This window comes from Phasianus colchicus, chromosome Z (assembly GCF_987193195.1).
Source record: "Phasianus colchicus chromosome Z, bPhaCol1.hap1.1, whole genome shotgun sequence".
NCBI lineage: Eukaryota > Metazoa > Chordata > Aves > Galliformes > Phasianidae > Phasianus > Phasianus colchicus.
This window is the reverse complement of record NC_143476.1, coordinates 15391728-15405383: the sequence shown is the minus strand read 5'-3', so window position 1 is coordinate 15405383 and position 13656 is coordinate 15391728. Positions and strand designations below refer to the sequence as shown.

Below are 13656 nucleotides of genomic sequence, written 5' to 3'. Positions count from 1 at the left end.
AAAGTATAACCTTCAACTGCATTTACTGAACTGATGAATGCCTCTAGATATGGCCTATCTCTTATGTCTTCTGGAGGATTTATTCACAGATTTTAAAAAACTATGTTGTTTTTTTTTTCCTATTGTGATATAGCCAGATATTAGTTATTTCTCCTACCCTTAAGTTATATGAGAAAATACATACAAAATTCTGCTTCTTTCCTTAGTAGGAATACATGTTCAGAAATACTTCTATAATAATTTCCATTAAGAAATATAATTTATTTATAGTAGTGAAGAGTTAAAAACAAGTATTTATTTAACTTGAGAATATTTCCTAAACAATAAACTCATTTATTTTAGAATTAGGATCTCTGGAAAAGAATGTTGAGATGTAATTTTAAGGAATAAACGTGCAGTGGTAATTTTGTGAATTTAAAAACTGTTTTGCTGCCAGTCTTGTTTTGTCATTTACTTGAGAATTTTTATCACAATTACAGCTATAGACACACTGTTTCAAGCATGATCTAGTTTCCTACAGTCTAAGATTATGCCTTGTCTGCTGTTACATTTTCCTTCCCATTTGACAAATGTTTACTTTTTAAAAGTTGTTAAAGTAGAATACAGGAAGGAAATTTATTTTCTTTTTTTATAGGAGATAAAACAAATTTTGAGATTATAACACTCGCATGACACTTGCAAAATGGCACGTCAGGTCCAGACCCGTAATGAATTACTAAGAATACTTAATTGTATTTAGCTACACAGATAGTTTTTAATCTATAACCTGAAATTTCTCAGTGGTAATTGGAAATGAGAGAAATTATTTGTTTTTAACTGAGATACAGAAGAGGATTAACTCCAGGTGTCCCTGGTTGAGCAGGGGAGCAGAACCAGATTACATCCAGATTTCCCTTCCTACCTCAGCCATTCTGCGAGCTGAGTAATTGTTCTGGCATACACAATCAAGCTGCTTCAGGGATGCCTTTGAACACCTGCAACTGTACACTGCATAGCACTGTAATTCCTCATTCTGTTGAGATGTCAAGTTGACAAATATGTGGTGTTCTTGTCCAGTTTTCTTTATGAAGTATGTTTCCTAGTTTTAAAAAAAAAAAAAGAAGTTGTACTGCTGGGGCCTATGAGGTGAAGAATGTGGGAAAGCAGGCAGGATCTGACAAATTACACACAATTTTGAATCACCCACTTCTGAAAATGCTAATTGTTTTAAAACACCTTGGAAGCTGGTTGAGGACCTGGTCCCATAGCAGAGGCCAGAGTCCCCTGAGATTAACCATATTTTCCTTTTATAAGTAGAAGGCTGCGGACAGTGATTGATAACAAAAAAAAATTGAAACTGTTTTACATCAAGATGAAAAAAATACTTATTTTTTAACATTTATTATTAAGTCTGTACCTTTGAAAGATATCAGCAAACAGTTTAGCGAAGTGTTTAGCAATATAAACTAAGCAAACAAGTTCATGAAAGTGAGTTTGAATTATTTTCCAGATAAGAATATGCACATTTTTAGTTGTTGCTGATCTGTTACTGTTTAAACAGCCTTTTTACTGACCCCCCATTTTTCTCATCGGCTGAAATAGTGAGGGAGAAAAAGTCAGCTTATATTTAAGCACCCAGTAATCATTTCCTGTGTGTATAAAGAGCTCTAGAACTTTCAACAGCTGAGCAACCCATTCCATAAAACAACCAGAATTAGTAAATGGAAGTTTATTTTATTCAGATTGTGCTTAAACCCGATTGAAATCTTTATTGAGCTCTTACATTGCCAAAGCAGAAGACAACATGAAAATGATGTGAATCAGCTCTACCTTCACAGTCAGTAAAACTGTGCACCACAGTGGTATGGACTGTCTTGAAGTCATTTTCAAAATAGGAGTGAAGATTGATACCAATATGGAATCATGCTATGTTTTCCGCTCAGCACACGCAGATAAGTTATTTATAAAAATAAATACCAATAGTATATTTTCGCATGTACATATTTTAATATAGCTCAAATTTCTCCATAGAGAAAAAAAAGCCCTTCTTCTATACAGAATTATGCAGCAGATACAAATTGTACCACCTCAATTAAGTATTCCCCTCTTTCATATCTAACACCAAGAGAATATGTGTTGTAGTTCTGTGAAATAAAAGTGATAAAGGAAGTGCAAGTAGGTTAGCGAGGGGTATATATATAGCGAGGGGGGTAGCGAGGCCCTACAGAGAGATCTGGACAGGCTGGAGAGCTGGGCTGAAGCCAATGGGATGAGGTCTAATAAGACCAAATGCCGGGTCCTACACTTTGGCCACAGCAACCCCAAGCAACGCTACAGGCTTGGGGTGGAATGGCTTGAAGACTGTGTAGAGGAAATGGACCTGGGGGTGTTGGTTGACGCTCGGCTAAACATGAGCCAGCAGTGTGCCCAGGTGGCCAAGAAGGCCAATGGCATTCTGGCTTGTATCAGAAGCAGTGTGACCAGCAGGAGTAGGGAAGTAATTGTTCCCCTGTACTCAGCTCTGGTGAGGCCGCACCTTGAGTATTGTGTCCAGTTCTGGGCCCCTCACTGCAAGAAAGACATTGAGGCCCTGGAGCGTGTTCAAAGAAGGGCAACAAAGCTGGTGAGGGGTCTGGAGCACAGGTCTTATGAGGAGCGGCTGAGGGAGCTGGGATTGTTCAGTCTGGAGAAGAGGAGGCTCAGGGGAGACCTTATTGCTCTCTATAACTACCTGAAGGGAGGTTGTAGCGAGCTGGGGGTCGGCCTCTTCTCTCGTGTAACTGGTGATAGGACTAGAGGGAATGGTTTCAAGCTTCGCCAGGGAAGATTCAGGCTGGACATTAGGAAATACTACTTCTCTGAAAGGGTGGTCAGGCACTGGAATGGGCTGCCCAGGGAGGTGGTGGAGTCACCAACCCTGGAGGTGTTCAAAGAACGTTTGGATGTTGTGTTGAGGGATATGGTTTAATGAGAACCATTGGTGACAGGTGGATGGTTGGACTGGATGATCTTATAGGTCTTTTCCAACCTTAGTGATTCTGTGATTCTGTGATTCTGTGTTAGCAAAGCTGTGAATGAAAATACGTAACGAAGAAAATGGGTTTGTCAGGAATCAGTTTTTGAGTTACATGAGTTTTGGAAATAAGTTCACTGTATGTGTGAACACTGCCAGGCAGGAAACAAAAGTAGCACTTACTAATTTTAAGCACGGACTAGCACTTATTTTATGTGTAGTCTTAAAGAGTCTTTAATTTTCATTAGATTATATATTTGCCTATAGATAAGATACTTGTAACTTTATTACTATTTACCACGGAATAGTTGCTACCAATTACAGTGATTAAGCAGGCCAGCCTGATTTTTTTCATTTTATTTTCAAGAGGTTTCTGAGAAAGTAAGGTCAGTCTTTTTTTTCTATACAAAATACATTTATTGTCAAATCATAACAAAACAGACACGATCCTTTTCCTGTTCTCAGTTTCTCATTATAATAATAACACTGACTTTAATAGAAGGATTTCCTGGATATTAATGATCAGTTGGGGCTAATTAGTCACAGTAGTGCTGAAATGTCATAAATTACTTTTAGCAATATGCATACCTCTGGATGTAGCCTATAAATTGATTGTTATTGCTTATAAAATGAAAAAGAACCTGTGAGCTTCTTCTGCTTTTTCATTACTGTTATGACCAACGACAAAAACATGTGATTGGTGAGCAATTGGCTGATGGGTTGTGCTCAAAAGTTTGTAGAAAATGGGCTTGTGTCAGGCTGAGGGCCAGTTACTCGTGGCAGTTGAGCTTTTTTAAGCTTTTTGGTTTAAGCAAAAAATATTCCTTTGCTGACACATGCTGCATAATCACCTGATAGCATTTCTGTTTGATTTCTCTTCTCTTACTTAGTTTCCTTAGTATCAAAGCAATGATTTGGAAAAGACTGAAGCAGCAGCAACTAATGGGAAGTTTGCTGCAGAAGGTAATATCATGTCCCTTCATTAGTTAATTTTGAGAAAGCAGCAAGGAACTATCAGCATTAAAACGTGACCTCATAGAAAATAAAGCAGCATCCAATAGAAGTTTCTACTTATAAGACATATCGTTTATTGAATATATCCCATATGGTACTGCAAGTATAAGTATAGTAGTTTTCAGCATCTCTAAACATTTACTTGTTCAAATAACTTTCCATTTACATTGGAAATAAATGCTTCAATATAAAATTTAAATAATTTACTTAGTAAAAACAGAAACAAGAAGGCATTATGCCAAATTACATGTAACTCCTAATTTTACTGGCACCATATATAAGATCAAGATGGAATTTTTCTACTTCCTGAGTTGATAAATTGAAATTTTCTATGTTCAACTTTTCAAATTTTGATTATTACTACTCTTAAAATATATTGAAGGTGTCACAGAATAACCTTAATGCAGGTGAAACAGTGACTTCCCTGATAAAAGATATCAGTGAAAGCATTCTGGTTTAGAAATTAGATTCATATATTTTTTATATTTGCCAGTTTTCTTGACAAAATCAAGTTCAGCCAAAGTGATGCTGTTTTGGTTATTTTATGAAGAGTATATCTAAATTTTGTAAAAACCAAAAACAAACAAACAAACAAACAAACAAAACTCAAATTCACAACTTCCAAAGACATTCATTTCCCTTTTTTTTTTTTTTTTTTTTTGCACAAACACTTCTTCTTCTGGTAGATTTTCCTCCTCATAAGTTTTTTTATTGTTTGTCTTTTTCATTATTGGTATATTACTCGGTATGCTTTATAGCCTGAGAAGCAATACACCTGTGTGCTGAATTTTCCTCCTATGTCGCATTACTCTGTACAGGAGATCCTCCTTCATCAAAAGCTAAGCAGAGTAGGGATTACACATGTGACATGGATTAAAACTGAGTGAACTAGCTTGCAATAAGAGGTGAGACAGAGTCAGATATAGAAGCTGGACTACCTGAATCCAAGCCTAAATTTTAGGCACGCTAACACTCATTCTTCCTTCATTTAACCCCAGGCTCTCAGCTGAGGAAGCTGAGAGAAGAAAATGCAGGAACTGACATATTTCTGTGTTCCAGAACTGAGATTTCAAGTCTTCTGAACACATCTGTGTGCAGTCGCACATAATGTTGCTTTTAAAGACACAGAAGACAGTACAAGGTCCACTGCTCTCAAGGGAGAAACTCTGCTCCATTTGAGCAGCATTACTCAACTAGACCCCAGCACCGTCATTTACATTTGTGTTCTTTCTACACTAGAAAGAGGATTGGCATCTACAGTTTTAAAACTAAATAGAACCCAATTACCACTAGTTATAGAATGTTTAAACCTGAAATACCAATTTTTAGATCTTGTAAAATGACTTGTTATTTTTAGCACAAGGCATTGATGGATTTTATAATCTTAACATTTATTACACAGCACTGTAGTAGTACACATCAGTGATGTCTTATGCAATTGTATTGCTGCCAGTCCATAGAGCTATTGCCATTGTTTCCCATAGAAACAAAACATAACAGTATAAATATGAATAGGAGAAAAGACAATTACAGGAATGACTCACATTAACTTACAAGTTTAAATAAGAAAATTTGGACAAGGGTTAAGATGTTGAGGTTCTCTTAAAACAGTTTGATGCCAAACATGCAATTTCAGTGAAGAGGAATGTGTAAACTTTTTGTCCAAAAGGTGACTTCAAGTACATCTTCCTTCACATGCCTATTTCAGATATTATTTTGAATAAGAGAATTATATAAAATTAAAAAAAAAAAAAAAAAAGGTTAAAATAAAGGTTCCTCACAGAAGAGTTTCTGCAGAGTTTAATATAGAAAAAAATAGTAATATACTGTGTTTTCAATATCTGAATATCTTTTCTGACTTGGTGATGCTTTTAAATCATAATTTGACCAAAAAGAACAATCTGTTTCTGTTTGTTAGAGCAAATAATAGAGTAAAATAAGTGCTTAAGCAGGATAACAATAGTACTGTTACATTTTGAGGTGGGAAAAATATAGATTTAGTGGTTAGAGAGCAATAATTTTGAACCAGAATTTTTTTTTCTAATGTAGTTCCACAAATATTGAAAAATAACTTGTGAAAATGGTATATCTCTGTCTTGTAAAGGTTGTAGACCCTAGGAATGGAGAATAATTGTTTTTGTCTTAAATTAATTTAATGAATTCTGGAGCCTTCAGTCTTACTAGGCAATAAAACATTTTAAATTCAATTAATGTTATGCATATGTGGTTTGGACAAGCATTTCTTCCAAAAATTGTTCAATTTAAGTTCCTGTACAATAGCATTCATAAATACAAGGGCTGTTGTGAAAGTAATATCTCCCATTTTACCATATTGGACCAGGATGTCAGAGACGGATGTTGGTAGTATGGCAGAAGAGACTGAACCTTCCTGCCAATCTCCTGTTATGTTTTGTTGCCATGTGACAGATGGCAGCAGAGGGACAGTCTTACAGAATGGCGTCTGACATGGAAGTGTGTCTGAAGCAAATGTGTGTAATTGAGCTCTTTCATGAGGAAAAGCTGGCAGCCATTGACATTCATCGATGCTTCCTGAACATTTGTAAAGACTAAACAGTGGATGTGAGCACAATGAGGCAGTGGGTGTTGTATTTCAGTAGTGGTGACAGCAGTGTGAAAGACAAGCCACACTGCAGATGCCCATGCACAGCTGTCACACCATGAAATGAAAGGCATATCAATTAGGTCATCCACATGAATGAGTGGATTATGACCAGGAAATTGTGTATGGAGCCAAATACTGGTTTCAGTGCATTGGCAGTGATGATGGCAATGTTGAAATATTGCAAAGCTTGTGCCACGTGGGTCCTGCAAATACTCATATGGAACCAGAAAGAATGCTTTATGCAAGTTCGTCAGAACCTGTTCAACCAATACGAGGCTGAGGATGACTTCTTCCTGGACTGCATCATTAGCAGTTACAAGATGTTGTATCACTGCTACTAGTTGGAGTCAAAACAGCATCTATGGAGTGTTGACATGTCAGTTCCCCATTGAAGAAAAAGAGATGGCTTTCAGCAGGTAAAGTGATGTGCACTATCTTTTGGGATAGGATGATCCTTCCGGATTTCCTGGAACCCCATCAAACCATCAGTTCTTACCACTATATCACTATGATGACAAAGCTGAAGTCTCAAACGTCCAGAATAAGGCTAGAGAAAAAGACAATCTTTCTCTTGCATCAAAATAACACCTGGCCCCGTGGAAGTTTGAAGACTGTGGAGCACTGCCAATCTTGGCTGGACTGTCCTACCACACCCACTGTACAGCCCAGATTTGTGCCTTCTGACTTACCCCTGTTCAGGCTGATGAAAGATCAACTGTGTGGGCAATATTTTCCTAGCAACAACATTGTCATAGCACTGTGAAACAGTGAGTCACCTTTGCTATTGCAGAATTTTACAAGTACGGTGCACAGGCTCTTGTTCATTTCTAGTAAAAATGCATAGCTAATGGTGGCGACTATTTTGAAAGGTAGTATTTTGTAGCTGATAACTTGTTTTATCAAATAATGTTACTGTGCTTTTTGCACCTGTTGTACTTTCCATGGAAATAAACAAGAGACATTACTTTTGGAGTTAACTACGTACCTTTGCAGACTTAGGTGATTTCAGTTATATTATCCAATCAGCATGTGGAAAGAGGCCAGAATCACTAATGACCAAACATTTTTAATGTATTTTTGCAGCTCTTCGTGATGCTGGTAAACAGTCTATCAATAGTGACTGGAAGATAGAACATTCAGGAGCGTTCAATATTGCTGGGACCACTGTCCATTATGTTCGAAGAGGTCTCTGGGAGAAGATTTCTGCCAAAGGTCCCACAACTTCTCCTTTACATTTACTGGTATGACAATATGAATTTTGTGTTTTATTTAGCCTTTTTTTTCTATCCTCTTGGGCCATTGGCTAAATTTAGCACAGTACTGCCATTTCAAGGTTGAAATTACCATGTTCTCCATTAAGAAGTAGAGTTTTGATACACTTCAGTGTAGGGAGGAAAAGTTGGTAGCCAAGTGACAAATCCAAAAGAAAAGATGAAGAAATGATGCAGAAATACTTCACAATTCAAAATTCTTTACTTGCAAGAAACTGTCTTGAATGTCTAAATACTTTGAAATATCTCATACCTAGGGAAGACATCATCTTTTTAAGAGTACTGAAAACACAATTCCCTGGATTTGTTATGAATTTTATTTTGCTTTTGTTTTTGTTTCTTTCTTTTTTTTTATTTTAATGAATTATTTTACTTGGGGAGCTTTTAGACCTTTCTGTTAAATAAAAACATTTTTCCCATAGTTCTGAGTTAGGTACCTCTAGCAATTTCTCCCATCAAATCTATCAGAAAACTCTAAAAGCTACTGAATCTTAGAATCAAAGAATCATAGAATGGCTTGGGTTGAAAAGGACTTCAAAGATCATTTAGTTTCAACCCCACTGCCATGGGCAAAGTCACCACTAGACTGGGCTGCCCAGAGCCACATCCAGCCTGGCCTTGAATGAATAAGTCATTCTGTCAAGCACTTCAAGATTATTTCTTCATAAATTCTGTTGTTTTCTCCTCAGTGCCTTATCTTCAAAGGAATGTTTTTCTCCTCTGTAATTGACAGGTGCTGCTTTTCCATGACCAGAGCTATGGTCTGCACTATGAGTACACAATCCCACTGGATCCTCCTCCTGAGAATCAGAGCTCTAAAGTACCGGAACCTCTTTTCATGTGGACTCATTCTGGCTGGGAGGATTGTGATGCTGTGTGTGGAGGAGGTAAAAAAAAAAACAAAAAAACAACGCAAACATTCAATGCATATATATTTATATATTTACCCTGTATATATATTTACCCTATATATATATATATATATATACGAACTAGAACAAATGGTGTATTAATATTTCAAACTCTGGTGGTCAGTGTAGTGTGTTTAATAGTAATGTTCCCATTGTAGCTGGTATGATTACATAGAATGATTGACGTATTTCTTTTTGTTCTTCCTGAATATACTAAAAGAATAATGATAACTATAATGATTATCTTAATGATAATCTAGTTAAGATACAAACTAAATAAAGTAGGTAGAAAAAAATGATAGTGAAGGAATCAAATCTCAATTAAAAAAAATAAATTCAAGATGCAGTTTCCAAGAAGAAGTACAAGTGTAAGAGCTAGAACAAGAATAGAATGTTCATATGCATTCCACTCTGTATTTGGAACTACTTAAGATAAATGATCTGTAAAAGAAATTTCAAACTTCAGAAGAGCTGAACCCCAATCTCAGATCAAATACATTAGTTAGATGAGTTGAGAATGATCCAGAAACATACGGAACAAATATAGCAACAGCAGATATTAATATGCTTATGTAATATTTTTCCTATGTTTATGTTTGTAAACTGTAAAAAATGTGAATTTGGAAGAACTAAATGCCAATATGAGAACAAATATTGGAATATGAATGATATTACTGCAACAAAATCCTTTCCAATCAGTAACTGTTTAGAAGCTAGTTATTAGAAAATGTGAGGGATTTCTTAATGAAGGCAACCCACCGAGATCTTTTAATATCTTGCATAATTAATTTTTCAGACTTATACTGTGAATAATATATTAATTATTAATACCTGTCTTTCATGCTTTGATAATCATGGCTGCTCTGATCAGCAGTTGTGAAAACTGCTATGCAACTTGTAATGCAATAAGAAAGCCTGGAAACACTTTACCTTCTCATAACAGCAACACAAAGAACACAGTGTTCTAGCTACTTTGATTCTGCAAACAGTCCCAGTGTCACGACAGATTACTGTAGTTTCCATAAACATGCCTTTTGTGGTTTGGTAAGAAAGCTTCTTCCCTGAAGGCATTTTGTACGTGGTACTAGCATCATCCCCCGTTTCTTCATAGTGCACTCATATTCACTTGGAATATTCATGCTTTTTACAGTTTCCTGAAGTATTTTTAGAATAATTGGAATGCTACCACAATCTCTCATTATTGCTTCAGATATTTCTGGAGTTACCTATCAATTGGAAAAGTCCTAAAATGCACTATGCTGGTGATTTTTTTCTACATTAATGCTTAAATAAATATTTAAGTGTTTTACTGTAATGTTTATTTTTATCATACTTTTCTCTGTTGTAATTGGCCATCACTTTTTATTATTGTTTGAAATAGTTGAGTTAATGCAAAGTTCCATGAAAGTTTTTTTTTTTTAACTGCAAATATTCTGAAATACATGTCAAAAAGTTTTCTCACTTTAATTCTTCTTTTTATTTATTTCATTTAATATGAAGTAATAGTGAAATAAAAATGATGCAGCTTGTTCCCTGTGTAAATTTTTGTGCTTGAACTTTTATCATCAATACTTTGATGTACCTGATTAAAGAATACACATATCAGTAGTTTTCCTTATTTAAAGGTGTTTAAAACATCTCTCAGGATGAAAGTACTGATGAAGCCATCTGACTTTGTGCATATTTACATATGTCACTGGTCTGCCACTTCCTGTGTTGCAGAAAAGCATTCTTTGTGTAGGCACGAATATGGATGCAAAGAGGTATATGTAAATGTGGAAAAAAGAGGTCAAAAGTTTTGGACACTGTGTGTAAGAGATAAATTGCATGTGCACTCACGTATACAAACAGTGTGTTAAATGTCAGTTGTGGTCACATTGAAAATTACTATTTCTAACTTTGCTGCTTGATCTGCAGGCACATTTCTAACCGCTATTAAGTACTGTATTCTGCACACACCATTTGTCAGCAAACTTCCAGATGGAAACAGGAAGAAGTGGTTATGAAATTATTTTCTACAAAGTGAAGACTTTAATTAAGCCTTGCTAGTTTTCTAAAAACTATACTCCACTCTGATTACACTCTGATAATCATTGCGTTCAATTCAGATTTCCTACCTGTTCAAGAGAATCAGGTGTCAGTTCATCTGTAAAGGCAGTGTTTACATAACAGAACATGCATTAGGTCTCCACCAGCAGTAAACAGGTTCCTAAATGGTTATGCTACAGATCAGACTGTATGGCCTTTTCTCTTTAGTGTGTCTTCTTTCTGAAGGCTGCAGCAGTGCTTCCTTTTACCTGAGTGCTAGCCACACCTGCTACTAAACAAAGCAGAACTGCTAAACTCAAGCAACACAGGGAGACAGGATTTGTTATTCCTTTCCTTTAACTTAACAAGCAAACATGTCTTCTTTCTATGTGATTTTTCCACAAGCTGTTCTCAACACTGTGGTCTTGGTTGAGGAGGAAGCAGTTACAGCAGTGAGATGTGGGGCTCAGAATATGACTTGTTGCAGCAATATTCTAATGACACTGGTATAGATATACCGGATTAAGAAAATGCATTCTTCCCTAAAAAGCTTAGTATCTCCCTTAGGCTCGCTGCTGTCTTCTTCACTTCTTTTTGCCAAACTGAGCATAGAATAACTACATCTGATGTACGGATAGATTTTGCATTCATTTAACAAATTTGTCTGTTCTTGGTTTCTCTGCATACCTGCTTTATCTTCTACTAGGTGAAAGAAAAACAACAGTCTCTTGCACAAAGATTATGAATAAAAATATCAGTCATGTGGACAACAAGAAGTGCAAATATTTAACAAAACCTGAACCACAGATCCGAAAGTGCAATGAGCAGCCATGCCAAACCAGGTAATAGTGATTTGATTGTATCAGAGTTATATCTAAATGTAAAAATCTCAAGAGCATTTACTGCTTCTGGCAATCAATGTGCAGTAAAGCCACACTTCCCAAAAGTTATACTGCGAAATATGGAGGATGCTGAAACATTTAATGTTGTTTATCTTAAGTCTGAATTAAAGAGAGCCCTTAAGAACATGTCTCAATGAATTATCATTCAAGAAAGCAGCTTATTACTTTCTTTGGTAGAAGTTCTCACTGTGATGTGTACAATGAAATTGAAATGTAATTCAATTCAAAGGAAATGTAATGCAAATACTGTTGAAGAAAGTGTGTAAAATGGACCAGTAGACATAGCTTTGTTGTAAATCATGAAATATTAGGATTGATAAAATACAACTTATAATACATTTTAAGTAAGACTGAAATATTAACATTTGTGTTTCCAGAGACAATTAAACAGTAGATAGAGTAGATAGATTTCTTTATGCATATTTGACCAGGTTAGCATTTTATTTTGTTAATGACAATAGACAGTGAACTGATGGAAATGAAATAGTCTGCTATTCTTCTGAGGCATTGTCCATTGCATTATTTAGACAGTTTGACAATTTAGTCATTTTCCAGTGAATTGTAAATTGAGTCTTTAGACTAATAAAGAAAACTCAGTTAAATGTTCAGCTTTCTTACAATAAATGTCAGAATGTTGGAGATTTGTTAAACTTCAGTTTCCTTGCAAATCTATAAGGGATAAACTTGTGTACTACATTAATGGCAGAACTTCTCATTTTAAGGGTGTATGGCCAGTTTGAAGCTACAAAACATTTGGGGAAAATTATCTCCTAGAATGGTTACTTTCCAGGTACATGGGTTCTGCCAAGCTGCATCATCAGCCTTACTTGCTGTGATTTAAGCTAAGTGATTATATTTAGGCCTGATCATAAAGAACATGAGAGAGTCTGAACTCCTCTGCTTCCTGTAGAACAACACACAGGAGTTTGATTCTGTTCTGAAACTGAGTCTTTTAAAAAATGATGGACATAGGTGCAGGGCATACATTTGACATACAGGTAGCCATAGAGATAGACAGAAAATACAGGTTGGTTAGTAGACTGTTGTATTTGAAACGTGTAACACTATTTTGGAGCTTTTCTAATTGGACTTGTAATGATAAGAGAGTACTCTGAAAACATGCAAACTGATGATGTGAACGTTAACTGATTAATAGAATCACAGAGTAGTATTTAAGTTTAGAGTATGTTAGATTAGTAATTAGTCTGTTTAGTGCTAAATGTAAAATTGAAAGGAAGGAGAACATTTACAAGTGTATCCTGACTAAGGAATTATTGGTAAGCAAAAGATTAAGTGATATAATGGGGCTTCTTCCATCCTGATTTCTTCTTACTGTATTGCCTGTATTTCTTTGTAGATGGATGATGACTGAATGGACTCCATGTTCAAGGACATGTGGAAAAGGGACACAAAACAGACAAATAGCCTGCACACAGCAGCTCAGAAATGGGACCCTGATCAGAGCAAGGGAGAGAGATTGCCTTGGGCCAAAGCCTGCTTCTGCACAGCGCTGTGAAGGCCAAGACTGCATGACTGTGTGGGAAGCGGGAGTCTGGTCTGAGGTGCTGCATTTACAGCATATAAGCAGACACAATGCTTATTTATGCATTAGTATTTTCTGAGAGTGTAGGGTTTTGTTTTTTTTTTTTTTCCTAGCAAAATGTGTTTCAGGATCCTCATGCAATGATTTGGAACTAGGACTAGGAAAACAAGTTAGGGAAACAAGTATAGAACTACTACATTTTACCTAGTTAACGTCCTGGAACAGTTTCTTTTGGCCTGTTTTCAAGTGGATGTAATCAAGTACATCCTGACTGTAGTAATGGCTAACTAGAGGTAAGCAGAATTAAGACAGTTGCCAGCTGCCAAAATATGGGTTCAGGCTGTGAGTGTCTGAGAGGTATTTTTGTACCAA

The 13656-nt window shown here is 36.0% G+C and overlaps 1 protein-coding gene across 1 annotated transcript in view; it reads left to right on the top strand.

Moving 5' to 3' along the window:
- ADAMTS19 (ADAM metallopeptidase with thrombospondin type 1 motif 19) overlaps positions 1 to 13656 on the top strand; it is a 154825-nt gene that overhangs the window by 115803 nt on the left and 25366 nt on the right. The window contains exons 17-20 of the mRNA XM_090131681.1: positions 7713 to 7870; positions 8634 to 8787; positions 11546 to 11681; positions 13099 to 13303. Of these exons, the coding sequence (XP_089987807.1) occupies positions 7713 to 7870; positions 8634 to 8787; positions 11546 to 11681; positions 13099 to 13303 (653 nt within the window). The remainder of the gene's footprint in view (positions 1 to 7712; positions 7871 to 8633; positions 8788 to 11545; positions 11682 to 13098; positions 13304 to 13656) is intronic.